We start from the raw sequence: 20067 nt of genomic DNA, 5'->3' as shown, positions 1-20067 counted from the left end.
GCAGCACCTGGGACTGAAAATTTAAAGGAAAGATGAAGGCAAAATCTTTGTGACACTTGATCTTAATGGTGCAAAATTATGAAGGTGCACAAAGCACATCACCAGTGACTCATTTTAGTGAGTCAGACTCGCTGTAACTGCTGAAACATTAATCTTTTTCACACAGGGGGATCTGATTGGGGATACATAAGTTAACGGTGGGCTTTACCAAAAACATTTCTATCTATTAATAAAGCACGCTTATTGTAAAGTATCCTCTTCAAATTAGGTTAATGTGGATATACCTTGAACATGTTTTTATTAAGGTCTGAGATACATTGTTACCCAGCTTTTCTAAGAATTCAGGTTTTTCCGTAATGGTTGATCCTTTGCAAAAATTATTTCAATATCTGTTAACAAAACATTAGTAGATCTAGTTAGAAGGTAAAGGCTGTCACTTGCCTCCAGAAACTGAGTTTTGAAAATACGTTTTGGAGTTACATTTCTCATTATACCTGCACTGAAGTATTTTGATTCTTAAATGTTCAGGGACACTTCCTATTTCTCATTCTTTATAAGCCATCTCTTTGGCTCCTGTACAGCACGCTGTCTCTGGGTGAGAACATGACTGTGGGGAATGATGTCTTGTTCTGGCAACCTCATTCTCATTCTCTAGCTGCATCTTACGCAGAACCCTCTGCTAGTTTTGGAAAAGCTTTCCAGGCTACAGATCTATGGTTTTGAATCTTGCAGTTGACAGAAATTTTCAGCTGCTTTTGTTATTGAGCACATTGCTACCACAATAGGGTGTGAGTAACTTTTACAGGAACACAAGAAAGTTATGTTCCCCCATAAACAGGTGTTCTGGTTTCGGCTGCCGCTGGCAACAAAAGAGCCACGCAGCTGCCCCTCCCCCCGACGCGGTGTGGAGGAGAATGGAAAGAAAGAGGCAGAAACTGGTGGGTCAGGATAAGGGCAGTTTAACAACAGCAAACAAAGGGAACAGGAACAACAACGATACAGATAAGGAGAAAACACGACAAAAACAGACCCGCTCTCTCGGAGTGCACCGGCACCGCACGCTCGCGAGCCGCGAGTGAGTTCCCGCTGTGCCGCCCCCCCCCCACCGGAACCCAGCTTGAAGGCACATGGTATGGAACACCGGGGTCTGTTTGGCCAGGTGGGGTCAGCCCCCACCCCCCGGCTGTGCCCCTTCCTGGAGTCCGGTGAAAATTAACCCTGTCCTGGCCAAACCCAGGACATTATCCACCCCTTATTCCATACCATCTACGTCATGCCCAGGTCCCGCATTGTCCAGTTGATCACCACCACTTCTCCTGCCGCCAGATATCATTCCCTTAGTCTATGGATCATCACTCTGAAGTGTCCATTAAGTTCATTTAATCCATGACTTCGAGCTCCATCTGTCGTAATGGTCTTCCGTGGCAGGAGAGGTGATGTGTGGTGATGGGCGGTCACTTGCTGCATCCGGAGCTCACGGCTGATGTATCTGGTGCGGCCCGTGCCCACAGTCTGCAGGAGATGTTGATCTTGGTGAAGCTGCTGGATGCCAGTTGTTGAAAACCAGGTCCAGTTCCATCATCGCTGTGCTCTGCTAGGTTTTCATCAAAAAAAAAAAAAAAAAAGTCCATCCTTCTTTAATCTGGACGATTCTTACTATGATACTACTGGTACAAAATATAACAATTATAACAGTGATAACAGACAGTGACAGGGTTATTTAACAATTAACTTTACACAATTTATTTATGGACTATTCTCGCCCAAAATTAAATCCCCATGAGGTACACATCAGACTTCCCCATCCTTCCGCATTACCCACCAGGTACACCCAGGTCCTTGAGCAAAAGCAATCCCATGGACGGGCTTGCCCTTGCCCGAGGCAGGACTAACCCAAACCGTCTTCCCTAACATGTTCCGCATGTGCACTACAGGGACTTTATCCCCTTCTACGGGGCGCTGAGGTTTTGACTGGGCAGGACCAGCTCGGTTGGTGGACCCTCTGGTGTTAACCAACCAGGTGGCCTTTGCTAAATGAGTATCCCAATTTTTGAAAGTCCCACCCCCCACTGCCCTCAAAGTGGTTTTTAGCAGCCCATTGTACCGCTTGATCTTTCCAGACGCTGGTGCATGGTGGGGGCTGTGATACACCCACTCGATACCATGTTCTTTGGCCCAGGTGTCTATGAGGCTGTTGTGAAAGTGAGTCCCGTTGTCCGACTCGATTCTTTCGGGAGTGCCATGTTGCCACAGGACTTGTTTTTCCAGGCCCAGGATGGTATTCTGGGCTGTGGCATGGGGCACAGGGTAGGTTTCCAGCCATCCGGTGGTGGCCTCCACCATTGTGAGCACATAGCGCTTGCCTTGGCGGGCTTGTGGCAGTGTGATGTAGTCAATCTGCCAAGCCTCCCTGTGTTTATATTTTAGCCATCATCCTCCATACCACTGAGGCTTTACCTGCTTGGCTTGCTTGATTGCAGCGCATGTTTCACATTCATGGATAACCTGTGCGATGGTGTCCATGGTCAGGTCCACCCCTCGGTCACGAGCCCATCGGTATGTCGCGTCTCTTCCTTGGTGGCCCAAGGTGTCATGGGCCCACCGAGCTATGAAGAGTTCACCCTTATGTTGCCAGTCCAGATCCACCTGAGCCACTTCAGTCTTAGCAGCCTGATCTACCTGGTGGTTGTTTTGATGTTCTTCAGTGGCCCGACTCTTAGGGACGTGGGCGTCCACGTGACGGACTTTTACAGCCAACTGCTCTAGCCGGGCAGCAATATCTTGCCACAGTGGGGCAGCCCAGATAGGTTTGCCTCTGCGCTGCCAGTTGTTCTTCTTCCATTGCTGCAGCCACCCCCACAAGGCATTTGCCACCATCCAAGAGTCGGTGTAAAGATAGAGCACTGGCTACTTCTCTCGACTGGCAATGTCTAAAGCCAGCTGGATGGCTTTCACATCTGCAAACTGGCTGGACTCACCTTCTCCCTCGGCAGCTTCCGCGACTTGTCGTGTAGGGCTCCATACAGCAGCCTTCCACCTCCGCTGCTTCCCCACAATGCGACAGGACCCATCCGTGAACAGGGCATACTGTTTCTTATTTTCTGGCAGCTGGTTATGCAGTGGGGCCTCTTCAGCACGTGTCACCTCCTCCTCTGGCGATGCTCCAAAATCTTTGCCTTCTGGCCAGTCCATGATTACCTCCAGAATTCCTGGGCGACTGGGGTTTCCCATTCGGGCGCGCTGTGTGATCAGCGTGACCCACTTACTCCACGTAGCATCGGTGGCATGATGCGTAGAGGGGACCCTCTCTTTGAACATCCAGCCCAGGACCGGCAATCGTGGAGCCAGGAGAAGCTGTGCTTCAGTGCTGACCACTTCTGAAGCAGCTCAAACGCCTTCATATGCTGCCAGAATCTCTTTTTCAGTGGGAGTATAGTGGGCCTCGGATCCTTTGTCGACCTCGAGTCTCCCCTGGTGCTTTCTGCCAGAGACTCCAGGTTGGGCCATTCTCCCCGGCTGCGGTGTAGAGCACGTTTTTAACATCTTGCCCTGACCGGACTGGACCAAGGGCTACAGCATGAACTATCTCCCGTTTAATTTGTTCAAATGCCTGTCGTTGCTCAGGGCCCCATTCAAAATCATTCTTCTTCTGGGTCACGTGGTACAGAGGACTTACAATCTGGCTGTAATTTGGGATGTGCATCCTCCAAAAACCCACAACACCTAAGAAGGCCTGTGCTTCCTTTTTGCTGGTTGGTGGGGACATAGCTGCTATTTTGTTGATGACATCCATTGGGATTTGACGGCGCCCATCCTGCCATTTTATTCCTAAAAATTGGATCTCTTGCGCAGGTCCCTTGACTTTACTCCGCTTAATGGCGAAACCAGCTTTCAGAAGGATCTGAACTATTTTCTCCCCTTTCTCAAAAACTTCCTCCGCTGTGTCGCCCCATACAATGATGTCATCGATGTACTGCAGATGTTCTGGAGCTTCACCCTTTTCCAGTGCAGTCTGGATTAGTCCATGGCAAATGGTGGGACTCTGTTTCCACCCCTGGGGCAGTCGATTCCAGGTGTACTGGATGCCCCTTCAGGTGAAAGCAAACTGTGGCCTGCACTCTGCTGCCAAAGGGATGGAGAAGAATGCATTAGCGATGTGAGTTGTTGCACACCACTTGGCTGCCTTTGACTCCAGCTGATATTGAAGTTCTAGCATGTCTGGCACGGCAGCACTCAGCGGTGGTGTGACTTCATTCAGGCCATGGTAGTCTATTGTCAGTCTCCACTCTCCAGTAGATTTTTCTCACTGGCCATATGGGACTATTAAAGGGTGAGCGAGTTTTCGTGATCACTCCTTGACTCCCCAGCTGGCGGATCAGCTGATGAATGGGGACAAGGGAGTCTCGGTTGGTACGATACTGTCGCCGGTGCACCGTTGTGGTCGCGATTGGCATCTGTTGTTCTTCAACCCTCAGCAACCCCACAACAGAAGGATCCTCCGAGAGACCAGGCAAAGTGGACAGCTGTTTAATTTCTTCTGTCTCCACAGCAGCTATGCCAAAAGCCCACCGATACCCGCTTGGGTCCTTGAAATACCCTCTCCTAAGATAGTCTGTCCCAAGGATGCACGGAGCCTCGGGGCCAGTTACAATGGGGTGCTTCTGCCAGTCCTGCCCAGTGAGGCTCACTTCAGCCTCCAGTACACTCAGCTCCTGGGACCCCCCTGTCACTCCAGAAATGCAAATGGACTCTGACCCTTTGAACTCTGATGGCATTAAAGTACACTGTGCACCAGTGTCCACTAGAGCTTTATACTCTTGTGGATCTGACGTGCCAGGCCACCGAATCTACACCGTCCAATAAACACGGTTGTCCCTTTCCTCCACCTGGCTGGAGGCAGGGCCCCTCTAATCCTGGTCAGAGAATTTGCTGCTCACCTGCTGTAAAAATGACTTGGAGGTCCCCTCCAGAGGATCGGAATCAAGGTCAAACTGTCTACGTGGTCTGGAGAGCTGGATTCTGGAAACTGGAGCAGCATTTTTCCTAACAGAATCCCCTTTTGTGATTGTTTTACCTTGCAACTCACGTACTCGTACCTCTAGACTTGAGGTGGGTTTTCCATCCCACTTCCTCATGTCCTCTCCGTGGTCACGCAGGTAGAACCACAGGGTGCCCTGTGGTGTGTAGCTTCTGTATTCCCTCTCCTGAGCAGAGAAATGCTTGCCCCTAATAGCTGAGACACTAGCCCGTACAGGTGGGGAGTAGGACATATTCTTTTCTAATCGCTTGACCAGTTTCTCCACGGCTGAGACAAGGGAGGAAGAGAGACTTTCCTCATATTGGCGGAGTCTGACAGCCACCTCATCCACTGTTGGTTCCTCCTTACCTTTCCAGTCTACTACTGCCAGTGAGTTGGCATATGAGGAGGGTGTGCTCCGCACAAACTTCCTCCACATAGATGCTGTGCACTGGAGTTCATCTGGGTCTGTGGGTAACTGGTCATCATCTGGTTCATTATAAACCAGCTCCCACACAGCTAATTCCCTCAAGTACTGAATACCCCTTTCCATATTGGTTCGCTTGCCAGGGTAACATACAAAATCGTCACTGAAGGGGTACCTCTCCCTCACGCCTGAGACAAGTCTCGTCCAGAGGCTGAGGACTTGTTCCTTTTTCCCAATGGCCTTGTCAATGCCCCCATCCCTGGCCAGGGATCCCAGCTGCTTGGCTTCCTTGCCCTCTAACTCCAAGCTGCTGGCCCCGTTATCCCAGCACCGCAGCAGCCAGTTGAGAATGTGCTCGCCTGGGTGGCAGCTGAAGTCTTTCCGCATGTCTCGCAGCTTGCTCAGAGACAGGGACCGGGTGATGATCTCTGTCTCTATCTCCCGCAATGACGCTGGCTCATTGTCATCCCTCCCGGAGCGATCTGCTCTCTTTGCGTCTTTCTTTAGTTTTACAGGGGCGACTGCTACCGGCACAGGTTGGTCATTGGGCTCAGCCGCGCTGCCTGCAGCTGGAGCTGGGGCTGGAGCAGCTGCTGTGCCCGCTGGGGAAACCGAGGCAGACCCTGCAGCTGTGGCAGCGGCAGTGCCAGTCGGGGGGGCTGTGGCTGCCTGCTGGGCTGGAGGGGCTGCAGGGCCGGCTGGGGGGGCAGCGCCAGTCGCAGTGCCTGCTGCTTCGCTTCCCCCCCTTTCCCCTTTAGGGCACTGAATCAGGTTGAACAGGGCTCGGTAGGCGTGGGCCAGACCCCAGCACGTAGCGGTGATTGGTGTCTCTCTGGAGTTCCCAGGGTGGCATCACACTTTTTGCAGATACTTTACTAGTTTGTCCGGATCCTGTACTTCCTCAGGGGTGAGTTTAAAAAACATCGGGGGTGTCCACTGCCCTAGGTACTTGCCCATGCTGTCCCACACACCCAGCCACTCACAGCTATCCAGCCCCGGGGCAGGTCTCTGCATGATGTTCTTAACTACTTGCTTAACCCTAAACAAGACCCAAAACCCATTCAGGAGGCAGAACAATAGGAGAGTGCTGGCGGGTACTCGAAATTCTCAAAAGCTGTTAGGACCAGCCTGAGGGAAAGAGGGGGGGCGAAAGAGTGGGGGAAGGTATCTCCTTTGGTTTTCCCCACAGATTGGGTTTGATTATTAACAAATTCTAGGACATAGGATCCGAGGTATGGAAATGATCGCGGTGCCGCATGCAACTACAAGCCTAATTTCATGCACAGTGATGTTATAATGTCATAAGTCGATATCGTACAGTACAGTAAAATCGTCATCCTGATCTTTTTCCCCGAAGTAACAAACAGCACAGCAGTGAATACATACTGCAAGTAAGGATTGAGATACCAGAGCCATCTGAACAAATTCGGAAACATTTTTACCGGCGACTATTTAACTAACACAGAAAAATGCGTATAACAAAATTTAACAAAATCTAAGAAAGCAGTTTTAACACCCGCTGCTTAGCCCTGCTGTTATTCCTGGCCCCACGTTGGGCGCCAATTTAATGTTTTGGTTTCGGCTGCCTCCAGCAACAAAAGCTCCACGCGGCTGCCCCTCCCCCCGCCGGGGGTGGGGAGGAGAATGGAAAGAAAACAGGCAGAAACCGGTGGGTCGGGATAAGGGCAGTTTAACAGAACAGCAAACAGAGGGAACAGTAACAACAACGATACAGATAAGAAGAAAACACGACAAAAACAGACCCGCTCTCTCGGACCGCACCGGCACCGCACGCTCCTGAGCTGCGAGAGAGTTCCCGCTGCGCCGCGCACCCCCCCCCCCCCCCCCCCCCCCCCCCCGAACCCAGCGTGACGTCACATGGAATACCGGGCTCTGTTTGGCCAGGTGGGGTCAGCCCCCACCCCCGGCTGTGCCTCTTCCTGGAGTCCGGTGAAAATTAACCCTGTCCTGGCCAAACCCAGGACAACAGGTCATAGAAGAAGTAAAAGTTATCCTAAATGGTATTATTTGTATGTTCTCTCTTTAGACCAGTCTTTTGCCACTTTGAAAGTGGTTTCTTTGCTCTGCAGTTGAGGGAGAGAAGGACTGTTACTCTTCAACAGTGTTATGGAGCTCGGATTTGATAGTCAAAATGAGCAACTCAGTCCTTATTTTTTTATTGTTTGGGAGAAATATGGATGTGACATGGGTCACAGTGAGAAAAGCGGCTGAAGAACTTCAGTTTGAATGCCTTTCAGTCAGTGCATCTGTTAAAATATTGCATTGTATTTCTGGTACTGAAATATCGAAAGGTAATAATGCTGCTATGGTTTTTTTTAATGCAAACATAATAGCACTTAAGAAAAATATAAGGGCTAATAAAACACTTTTTGTGTAACAAAGCATTTTGCTGAGAGCTTTTATAGTGCTGTGATTTTCCCCCTGTATGGTATGCATATTGGCCTGTAAACTGGAAAGTTATTTTCTGGGTGACATCAAGTGACGTCAGACTTTGTCAAATTGAGAATTAAAAAAAATCTCTATTTGAGCTTTTGAGCCCAAGCTAAAGACTGGAGCAAAGAGATATATAAATTTTAACTTAAAAATATACTCTATGTTTATGAGATAGCAGTTAGGGCTAGTGCACTGGGCATTTGAACTGTGAGTTTCTGATACTAAAAGCTTGATTGATTGCACTTTGACTTAAAATCAGCTCTCTTTAGGCAAAGAACTGAACAGTCATAAACCTTGCACAAAATGGAGCAGTCTGGTGGGATTGCTCTGATACTATTGTATTATAAGTCTGTGCAAGTTATCCGTTATTAGCTTCATTCTTTGACCTTTCTTTGGAAAGGTGAAGCAGTGCTCTATAATAGACATGACATGGTCTTGATCGTGAGGTTAATAAAACCAGTTCTGTTATACTTGCAAAGCTCAGAATGATCTGTCCGTATCCCCAAATATTCCAACACAGCACCCCAGCGAGTTACTTAAAATTTGTTTGAGTATCTGTAAATGTTACCAGTTTATGATAGACTTTGTCAAATATTTTTAATAACCTTTGTAGGAAAAATATCCCAATTTAAATATGTAGAAACATTCCTATCTTTGTTGTCAGGGTTTCGGTAAACAGTTGTCAATCTTGTGTTTGGTTTTTTTTCTGTAAACTTTGGATTGGCTTTTAATTGCAGTTGGACCAGATGATTGCTGTGGGTCCCTTCCAGGTGAACTATTCTAGTTCTCACATACCAAATAGCGGTTGCTCCCTTTCTTTGGTATGCATTCAATATACTGGAAAAAACATGTGATATGGGTCAAGTGGCTCAGTTCGTCCTAAAAGCCGTTAGGCCAAGAATGATATTTCTCACATGGCTTGCTGCTTGCCTTTTTTTCCTTTCCATTATCTACTGTCTTCTGCTTAATGGTCTTTGAGGAAAAAGTATTTTTGCCTGGGGGAGGGGGTGTGTGGTGTGTGTGTTTTTTGTTGTTTTTTGTAACTAGTGCTTGTTTTAAATCCCTACAACTAGTTTGGCTTACCTTAGTCATTGAGCAACTCTATATTCTAAAGAAGCTTGAAAAGACTGTGTTATATTGAGAGTCTTATGTGTATCTTAATGATGCCTTGAAATATTTTAGAACTGGAATAGGCCATTTGTGTCTGTTGTTAGAATAACCTTTTGTTAACCCAGGCTTTAAAATAGCACTCCTAATTTTGTGTGTGAATCTCAAAACTTTTAGTGATCTTTAAAGATCGTGATGGAAGATTGTGCTCAGAACCAAGATGTTGATTTTGTCGACAGTGAGTTTCAAAATCATGCTTTACTAAAAGCTCTTATGTTCCTAAATGGCTTTATAATTAACTTTGCATATAACTTGTGAGGTTTATGGGCCATACTGATTGGAACAATGAGTCCTGCATTCAAGACAAAACATGCTGTGGTGGGGTTTGCAGCTCTTGCAGCTCACACCTCATTTTTCATAATAGGAGTGGCTGCGATTTTATTTTATTTTTTTTTAGTGATTACTTCAGATGTTGACAAGTTGTGTACAATGTATTTATTGTGCGGGAGGCAAGGAAGAACCCTGCTCATTTTTTTAATGAGTGATTGCTAGATGTGTCTGTGCACATGTCCTGTAGTTGAAGTACAGGATGTAGGGCTTTTCCTCTCTAAATTCTTGAGTAGGCAAGCAAAGGTACTGAGATATCATCTAGAAAACCTCTATGATACATTTTTCTACAATAGTGTTGCTGATGTGTGTGCTGTTCTTCCTTTTGGGTTCATGGCAAAAATGGTGTAGGATTGTGCACTAACATAATTCAGTAAACTTGTTGGACTCATTAGAATTACTTAGAGTAAACAAACCTGGGATGTGGCTTCTGTTTTGAAGCTGCAATTTGTTTATAAGCAATGTGTTTTTAGTAATGTAAAAAACTTTTAGTAATTTTAGTAAATTAGTAAATGAGATGCTGACTAGCATTTGTGTCTCTAGAGAAGAAGAGGAACGTCTGAGAAATAAGATCCGAGCAGATCATGAAAAGGCTCTGGAAGAGGCTAAGGAGAAATTGAAGAAATCACGTGATGAGATTCAAGCTGAGATTCAGACAGAAAAGAACAAAGTAGTGCAAGAGTTGAAAAAGAAAGACAGCAAGCCACTGCCCCCTGTTCCTTTACCAAATCTTATAGGGATAAACAGTGGAGAACCAGCAGAAGCGGATATCCGAGAGAAGAGGAACAAAATTAAAGAGGTAAAGATGATGATGTGGTCCTGTCCATTCTTGTATCTGATAGCAGTTATTTATATGGCATTTAGTTGCTGTTGTGATTTATAATATAAAGAATACAGGGCTACAAATCTTTTTAATAAACAGTAAGCTAAAAGTGCACATGAAGTATTAATGAACATCAGCATCATGTCATGGTTTTTTTCCTGGTGTCGGGGTGTTAATATTTCATTGGGTAACAACATAAAATGATTTCAAGGATTTCTTCAACTTAGTGGTCTGGGTTCAAAGTGAGTTTGTCATTAACAAATGGAACAGCAACAAGTGCATCATTAAAGCAGAGCCTGACTGTCAGGTTCCATCCAAAGAATGGGATGTGTTAGTGCGTCACAAGATATTTTTAAATGTTTAAAAATTGGATTGAAAAGATAGGAAAGAAGGATGACCTGCTGTTATTTTTGCAAATTACCGAATTTCCACATGCTTTTCAAAATAAGTTTTAAATGTGCTTAAAAACCTAGGAGTTCATTTAAGTAGATTGAATGTTTTACAGGTAAATCAGGCAAACTAAGATTTTGGCTTAGGCTTTTGGTTCTGTGGCAGCTTATGCTGTGGGAATTGCTGTCTCTGGTCTTAACGCTTTCCTCTCCTGACTGGCTGTGAGATTCATTGCCCTCTTTTGCCCTGTTGTTATCGCTAGGCATTTTTCTGAGTCTATACTTCAAACTAGTATGGCAGAAACATTGTACAGCCTTCTTTTTCTTTTTCTTTCCTGCGATCTGATTAGCTTTACGCCGAAAAATCACATTCGCAAGCAGGAATGATTCAGGCTCGGGGTAAACAAGCATAGGCTCTGTAATTAAAGAACATCCATGACCACAACACTTAGTAGTTCCGTCAGCTAAATTTTCTTTTAAATTATAATTTGAGTTTAGTTTGCTCATAAAACCAAACAAAAATAAGTCAGGTCTACACCTGTCCTCGTAATAGGGCAGAGGTGCAGCTGGACTATGTGCTGTACTGAGGGCAGATCACCCAAGATGGATTTTTTTACTTGGAGTATTCATGATGACTGGATGAAATCCACTCAAATAATGAACAACTGCTTAAGATACATCAGTGATACAGTGTGGAGCCGTATCACTAGTTGAATCTCTCCAGTAGCAAATCCTTCCCCGTAAAGTGTGCTTATTCTGCTAGTCACTACTGCAGAAGCACATTTGGCTGAGAAGTTGTGTGTGGAATATCGGACCCCATTGACCCTGCTTGGTTAGGACTGTTTCCCAAAGGACAGCACTAAATTGTGGATTTCAAAAGGCTCTACTTCTTTTCAAGACTGTGTATTCAAACATTTTCAGTGAGAATGTACAGAGAATCTTGCTTTTCAAAATTCTTCTGTAGGGTGAAGATGAACAGTGAATGGTACAGTTGTGTAGTTTTCAACACTTGACTTTAACTACAGATTACTGTGTTTAAATACCTTTGTTGGATTTAATGGGTAGAATAAAATCGGGTTGACCAAGTAATGTGAAAGTATTGAGCACAGCTAACAATGAAGAACTAGCTGGAAGAAATAATCAACTAAAGTTCCTATAGATCAAGCCTGGAACTGGAAGCAGGCTTGAAAATTAGTATTTGCATTTCTGAGGTTGATTTGTCAGAATGTAGACTGGGAAGAGATGAGAAGCCATAGGCTAATACAGGACAGCAGTTTTCTTGGTGACATGAATAAGTGGTAAAGTTTGGACAATTCTTGCAGATCTAAACCTGAAGGTGTAGCAGTTTGCAAGTAAGGAATCCAGGGTAGTTTGGGAGTAAGGATCACCTGGTAGTAGGTCTGATGATCCTTAACTGCCGTTGCCACAAGTCCCGTGCTGCAAAAGGCTTACTCCTTTTTTTTTTTTTTTTTTTTGTGATCAGCCTATGTGTGAGTCACACTCACAAGCTGGTTTTTTTATTGCATAATTTGTTGATGGCTCCTATTGTGGCTTCTGAAGTATGGCTTTCCATAGCCAGACCAAAGATTTGATGGGAGACTATATTAAATGGGTAAGTACTTGAGTTAGGATGATCATACCTTTGTACTTAGCAGTCTTCAGTAGTGTGACCGCTTGCTTGAACAGTCCAGGATCATACTGACATGACTGAAATTATGGTCTTTGTTGTGTGAATTGTCGTCATTGTGTCAGTCTTGTTAGTACTGTAGCTACCAGGTGATCTCCAGAATTTTTAAATTCTGTGATGCAGGGCAGCAGATTATCACTTCTGCAGCTCTATGTGTGAAGGCGTAGAATATGGGAGTGGGAGATCTGCTGATGAGAAAAGACAAATGATAATGCTGAAGAACCCATTGTTGGTACATTGTCTTTTTTGTTTGGCCTCTGGGTCTACTTCTGGATTTTGACATCTGCTACGTTGCAATGAATATAACATGGCTGAGAAAACATATATCGACAGTGTCAGGTGAATAATATTTTGCCTGAAACCTGTCTTTGACAGCATCAAATGTATCACAGAAGGCTGCAGCGATTCCAGAGATGCAAAGTGTGATTTGAAATATGCTATGATCATCACTGAGGTCTTCGCTCACTGTATTTTGTAACCAGTGTAGACTAATACAAATAGTCTTCGTAGACCAGATGGAGACTTGACAAAAAAAGAACAAGTTCCAGAAGACAGTGTGTCCAACATAGGTCTACACCTATATAGCTTTTCTGACACGCAAGACACTGTGGTTGCCTGCATCGAGAGAAAACAATAGCATAGGGAAGTAGCTAGCTCTTTGGAGGCTGCATATCTGGCTTCAAAATTCCGTGTGATCCTGAGAAGCCATTCGGGTCATGCCTTGTTTGCTTTGAAGTGTCCTGATGCATATTTGAGGAACTTCACTCTCACAGAACAGCTTTAGACTGTTTAAATTCAGAAGATGAATTTATACAGCCTATTTCGCCTAATATCAGATGGTGAAAAACTATGTAGAACTGGGCATACTGGGAGAGTTTAACACGCACATGGGTCTACAGTCAGGAGAAAGACTGGAAAATTTTCAAAGGGGGATCTAGTTTCTGCCATTTTTACAAAAAATTTGTTACTACTTTTTCTTTCCAAATGGCAGCTTGGTGAAGTGTTTTTTAATAGATCTTTGTGTAAAAAGCGGCTTTGTGGTACTTAAGTATTTTAAAAATATGTGTTTTGATTATTTAAAAAAAATGCATATAAAAGTAAAAAGAATTTGTGTAATGCTCTTAAGAGAGCTTTGTAAAGCATTTGAAAGCTTTTATATAAGAGGAATGTTTACTGAGCACAGAGAGGGAGGCTTCCTAAGGTTGTAGAATAAAACAGGAGGAGAATTTGCATCTCTGATTTTGTTTTTGTGTGTATTTTCTGATATTTCTGTTTAGTGTTGCATTGTATTCTCGGCTGTAACAAATTCACAAAATTGTATAGTTTGTCTATATTCTTCTAACAAGCTACTAATTCCGTTATTTCAATAAGGACTATTTATGAGTTGCCTCATATGGGTGCACAGTGACAACTTTGAGAAGTAAAGGTTTTCCACCTGCTTTGTAGCATTTCTCTAGTGTACTAGCTTGTTATTCTGGCTTTTAAACAATGCTATGGCTTTTAATTAACTGGTATTTTAAGAATAAACGCATTTCAAAATTATTCTTGCTGCTACATTTTAGCTTTGTATTAATTCTTCAGTGATTTTTTTCATACTAAGTAAAAGATGAGCAAATGGGTTTATAAGAGCATAGAGGTAACTTGTATAATTTTCCAAAAAGATTTTGATGTGTCTTTTTATTGTGGTTAATGCAAAGAGATTAAGAACAAAACTCATCTTTTGGAAGTAATTGGCTTCCTTTAAATTGATGTAAATTGCATAAGCACTTGGAATTTTTGGCACTTAATTTCCATTATTATGTCCTTTAAATGGTGTTCAGAATATTAATTGTTTTCACAGTTTAAGTATAATCATTACATAGTGCTCTCTTTTTAATGAATTTTGTTTCTTTGAGAAGTTAAAATTTACCAAGTCAAATAAGGAAAATTTTATAATTCTTTTCACCCTATCAGGGTTCAGGTTTTCTTTCATTTCAGCCTAAGATTTCACAGTATTGCCTTACTGCCAGTGTTTGTTTCAGATACTTGTTAAACTGGCATATTTCACCCGATAATGGTACTAATCCCATGCAGAATGTTCTATATATACCTTGTTCTAAACATTGAAATGTTAGTTTTGAATTGTTGAATTGTTAAGACTTGATAGGTGTTTAGTCTGAGAAGTGTTGAAATTGGGGATGTGTAAGTTTTGCATCCAAGTCAGTACGTATTGTGTTACACATACTATCCGTTTAGCGTGTGTACTGACTACAGAGCTCGGGGTCGTGGTCTCCTTGATCCTGCCAGCAAGGGGAAGGGGTGTGAGGAGGGCGGCACTGGTGATGCACATCAGCAGTTGCTTGTGGAGCTGGTGTTGACAACAGGGTTTTGGGTTCTACAGCCACAGGACCCTGTTTGCAGGGCCTGCCTGGGAGAGATGGGATCCATCCCGCTAAGGCAGGACAAATGCATCTTTGCCAGCAGGATGGCTGACCTTGAAAGCATGGCTTTGTACTAGGAATGAGGGGGTGCAGAGAGAGTAACGAGCAGCCCTGTGAGGGAGTGACTGACAGGGTGAATGAACAAAGGGCCTGCCGCGGTGGGACAGAAAGGGATCACAAAATCAACAAAACAGGGCTGAAGTGGGGTCACTTATAGCATTTGCTTATAAGCAAAGAAGTGCCTACAAGGTACCATTATGAAGAAATCCCCCAAACTATTTTTGGGAAATCAGCATGCCAAGTTACCTCTCTGAAGTGCATCTACAATAATGTCTGCAGCATGGGGAATAGACGTGATGGGTCAGAGATCTGTGTGTGGTTGTAGGGCACAACCATTTTGCCATAGGGCACAACAATTTTGTTGGGAGATGTGGAGATGGGTGGAGGTGTGGTGGCATAACTTGTATGACTGGAGCATGGCCGTGAAGGGATACAGACTGTTTAAGAAGAATGGGCCAAGAAAACGAGGGAGTGAAGCTGTCTTTTGTGTGAGAGCAGCTGGAGTTCCTGGAACTCTGCCTGGAGATGGGTGATGAATCAACTGAGAGCTTGTTGGTGAGGATTAAAGAGCAGACTGGTATGGGTGACCTTGTAGTGTGTGTCTGCCATAGGCCGCCTGACCAGGAATGACAAGTGGATGAGGTGCTCTACAGGTGGATTGGAGCAGCATCATGTTTGCAGGCCCTGGTCTCATGGGGGACTTCAACTGACACAGAATCTGCTGAGCGCACAAAACAGCGGGGCATGAGCAATTCAAGAGTTTTCTGGAAGTTTCTGGAGTTTTCTTACTCCTCCAAATGGTAGTGCAGCCAATGAAGAGAGGTGTTTTGCTAAAACTTATACTCACAAAGAAGAAAGGGTTTGTTGGGGATGTGAAGTTCAGAAGCAGCCTTGGCTGTAGGGACTGTGCAGTAGTGGCGTTTAGGATCCTGAAAGGAAGGAGAAGGGCAAAAAGTAAAGTCACAACCCTGAACTTCAGGAGAGTGGCCTTTGGCCTCTTCAAAGATCTGCTTGATAAGAGTCCCTTGGGATAAGGCCCTGGAGGGAGGAGGGGCCCAAGAAAGCTGATTAATGTTGAAGGAACACTTCCACCAAGAGCAGTCCATCTCAATCAGCAGGAAGTCAGGCAAAAGTGCCATGAGCTCTTTCAAAACGCAAACACAGAAAGGAAGCATAAAGAAGGTAGAAACAGGGACAGTTAACCTGGAAGGAATACAGAGATACTGTCTGAGCTTGGGGTTAGGGAGGCCAAAGCCTGACTTCAAGCAAATCTGGCAAGGGATGTTGAAGGTGACGTGAAGGGCTTCTATAAGTACACAGGTAACAAAAGGAAGATTAAAGAATGTGTGGGCCCGCTGCTGAATAGGGCAGGGAACCTGGTGACAGAGGACGTGGAAGAAGCTGACGTTGTTTTTTGCCTCAGCCTGGACTGATAAGACTGGCCTTCAGGATTCCCAGGCCCTGGTGACAACTGAAAAGTCTGGAGCAAGGAGGATGTACCCTTAGTGGAAGAGGATCAAGTGAAGCAATACTTAAGCAAACTGTAAATATGTAAGTCTACGGACTGTGATGGGAGGTACCCAGGAGTGCTGAGGGAGTTGACTGATGTCATTGCAAGACCTCTTGATAATCTTTGAATGTTTGTGGTGACTGGGCGAAGTGCCTGAAGACTGGAGGAAAGCAAATGTCGTTCCTGTCTGCAAGAAGGAGGACCCAGGGAACTACAGGCTGGTCGGCCTTACCTTGATTCCTGGGAAGGTGATGGAGCAACTAATCCTGGAAGCTGTTCCCAGGCCCCTGAACAACAAGGTGATTAGGAGTAGCCAGCATGGATTAACAAAGGGGAAATCATGGTCACACGGAATCACAGAATGTTCAGGGTTGGAAGGGACCTCTGTGGGTCATCTAGTCCAACCCCCCTGCCGAAGCAGGGTCACCTACAGCAGGCTGCACAGGACCTTGTCCAGGCGGGTCTTGAATCTCACCAGAGAAGGAGAATACACAGCTTTCCTGGGCAACCTGTTCCAGTGCTCCATCACCCTCAGAGTGAAGAAGTTCTTCCTCATGTTGAGATGGAACTTCCTGTGCTTCATTTTGTACCCATTGCCCCTTGTCCAACCCACTTAATAAACTTGTACAATGAAATGACTGGCTTAGTAGATGAGGGGTGAGCAGTGGCTATTGTCTACCTAGACTTTGATAAGGCATTTGACACTGTTTCCTGTAAAATCCTCACCAAGAAGCTGATGGTGTATGAGCTGGAGAAGCAGACAGTGTGGTGGGTTGAAAACTGGCTGAATGGCTGGGCCCGCAGGGTGGTGACCAGTTACTTGAAGTCTGTTTGAAGGCTGGTAACTAGTCTTGTACCCCAGGTGTCAATACTGGGTCTGATCCTGTTCAACATCTTCATTAATGATCTATATGATGGGACAGGATATACCCTCAGCAAGTTTGCTGATGATAAAACTGGGAGGAGTGGCTAATAAGCCAGAGCATCATGCTGCCACCCCAAGGGACCTCAACAGGCTGGACAGATAGGCTGACAGGAATGTCGTGAAGTTCAACAAGGGGAAGTGCAAAGTCCTTCACCTGGGACTGAACAACTCTGTGCACCAATATATGCTGGAGGTCAACTGTCTGGAAAGCAGCCTTGCAGAAAAGGACTTGAGAGTCCTAGTGGATACGAAGTTGAACATGAAACAGCGGTGTGCCCTTGCAGCAAAGGTGGCTAATTGTCTCAAGGGCTTCATTAGACAAAGTATTGCCAAGAGGTTAAGCGAGGTGATCCCTACCCTCTACTCAGCACTGTTGAGGCCACACCTGTAGTGTTGTGTCCAGTTCTGAGTTCCCCAGTGCAAGAGACATGAAGATACTGGAGAGAGTCCAGCAAATGGCCACAAAGATGGTTAAAGGACTGGAGCATCTCTCATCTGAGGAAAGGTTGAAAGAGCTGGGAATGTTTGAGACAAGAGAAGGCTTGGGAGGATCTTACCAATGTATATAAAAACCTAAAGGGACGATGTGAAAAAGACTGAGTTGGGCTCTTTTCAGTAGTGCCCAGTGACAGGACAAGAGATAATGAGCAGAAACTGAAACACAGGACATCAGAAACCCTTGTTTACTGTGAAGGTGACCAAGCAGTGGAGCTGGTTGGCCAGGGAGGTTTTGGAGTCTCCCTCTTTGGAGATATTCATAAGATGACTGGACATGGACTGGGCATCCTGCTCCAGATTACTGTGCTTGAGCAGGGAGGTTGGACAAGATGACCTCCAGAGGTCCTTTCTGACCTCAGCCATTCTGTGATAGGATGATGTTTATTGGCTAAGCCTGGCAGCCGGAAGAAAGCTTCTCCATAATGTTATACAAGTGTATGTAGGAAACTTAACAGTGAAATGTGTATGTTCTAGGTTTCAAAGATAGGTTGGGAAATCTGGGTTCTCTGGAGCTTTTGTTCTACTTCTTGCTCTGTATTTGTTGTGATATGCAGTCATGTAGTTGGGCTGTGCTAATTGTATGTAGACTTCTTTTTCATTCAGCTCAAAGGAGGTGTGGTGTTCACACAAGTAAGGTTGAGTTGTGAAGTGACTGAAGCTGCTGGCTGTATCGTGTGCTTCTTGCGCAGTTCAAAAGCTGTTGTTTAATGAGATGTATCAGTGAGGAGATACCTTATTACTTTTTGTTAAGCTGTTTTCAGCACAGGAAAATTTTGGTTCTGTTCCTGCTGGTCATGGCTTGCTGTTAAAGTGTAAAAACAAAAAAAAAAACCAAAAAAGGAGAAAGACATCTAAGCAAAAGTTGTGAAATGGCCATCGAGGGAGCATAGGGGCCACAATTAAAGATCACTTGCTACATCTGACACCTACAGAAGGAGCTGATGTTAAGTTTGGGTGTTTTGCACAAGTGAGGAACAAGGTCCTGACTGGGAAGCTGGGGATGTTCTGACTTGAGTTCTTTTGCCACTGAAATTATTGTGGCCTGCAAGCAAAACTTTCAGCATATCCATTTTGAAGTGTGACTTGTACTATGTTGCCTTTTAGAAGGTAGGAACATGATTTATTTCATATTAGTGGAGTCAATTTTGGAAATACGTCTAGAAATGTGATAAGAAGTGATTAAAATGTATATGCGTCATGGTCTCTGATGCTCAAGAGGCTGCTAATAATGTTGAGAAGTAACAGGCTGTTTTATAAGCAGCAAAACTAATGGTTTCCTATGGATTTTTGACCTACATCCCCCTGTACCACCCTCTGCTCCTCATGCACACATTGCTGTGAATGCCTTCTTATCTTCCTATTTCACTGCATCAATTGCAGTGTGTTCTGTGCCTGCTTTAGAGCTACCTACATGCTAAATGCTGTCCCTCTGAATGAATAAAGGTTTAGATTATAACTGCCTTCCTCTCAGTTGGGGTGCTTATTTGTGTCTGTCTACCTTATCGAGCCACAGATTTTTTTTTTTTTCATTTTTTTGTTTGTTTGTTTTTGTTCCACCACAAAAGGTAGAGGTCTCAAGTATCTGGTTCTTCTGACTCTATAAAATGAAGTTTGAAAAGAGAGAATGGATTCAAAGGTTACTGCAAATGTATGTGGCAAGTGACAGATGTACAGCAAACTTGCATAAGCCTTATTCTCCTAAGAAATAAGGTTAAAAATAGTAAGTAAGTGTCCTTTTACCTGAATTCTGTGTTCTTAGGTAGTGTTCCATTAAGACATAGACCGTCTGCGTACGATGCTGTAATACCTCAAACTTGCAACAGTTTGACTTAGTTTGCTCTGAGATTCGGATTCTTGATTTGCATTGCTGGCATCTGTTCTTATTTTCTGCTTTGTTACCAGAGGACGAGAAGGTGGCTAACAAGACATCAGTTTTTGAAAGGGATTCAAGGGAAAATCAAAGAACTGCAGACCCCTAAGCCTGATGAATGAACTGCAGATTAACAGAAACTAGTACAGGGAATTGAATTTTTGAGCATACAGCTACCTAAGATTTCCCAGTATGTTTTCAATGATGTCATGATGCACAAAGCTATAGAAGATCTCTGAAGGAGTCAACAAGCATATGAACAAGGGAGATATGGTTATACATATACATAATTTTTCAAAAAATGTTTGGCAAGGTTCATCACTAACAGCTGTTGAACTAAGTAGCCATGGGGTGGAAAACTGTGTATCTGTTTACCTGGAGAAATTGGTTTCAAGGCAGGAAATGGAGAGTGCAAGTAAATATGGTGCTGGAGGCCCCAGAGGACGTATGTTGGGGACCCATGCTCTAAATTATACAAATATATTATTTAGAG

The 20067-nt window shown here is 44.5% G+C and overlaps 1 protein-coding gene across 1 annotated transcript in view; it reads left to right on the top strand.

Moving 5' to 3' along the window:
* Nucleotides 1–20067, top strand: part of MAN1A2 (mannosidase alpha class 1A member 2) — a 155105-nt gene that overhangs the window by 29043 nt on the left and 105995 nt on the right. The window contains exon 2 of the mRNA XM_075437898.1: nucleotides 9936–10191. Coding sequence (XP_075294013.1) covers nucleotides 9936–10191 — 256 coding nt within the window. The remainder of the gene's footprint in view (nucleotides 1–9935; nucleotides 10192–20067) is intronic.

The sequence above is a fragment of the Opisthocomus hoazin genome, chromosome 1, assembly GCF_030867145.1.
Source record: "Opisthocomus hoazin isolate bOpiHoa1 chromosome 1, bOpiHoa1.hap1, whole genome shotgun sequence".
In the NCBI taxonomy this organism is placed as follows: Eukaryota; Metazoa; Chordata; class Aves; order Opisthocomiformes; family Opisthocomidae; genus Opisthocomus; species Opisthocomus hoazin.
This window is presented reverse-complemented; position numbering and strand designations above follow the sequence as displayed.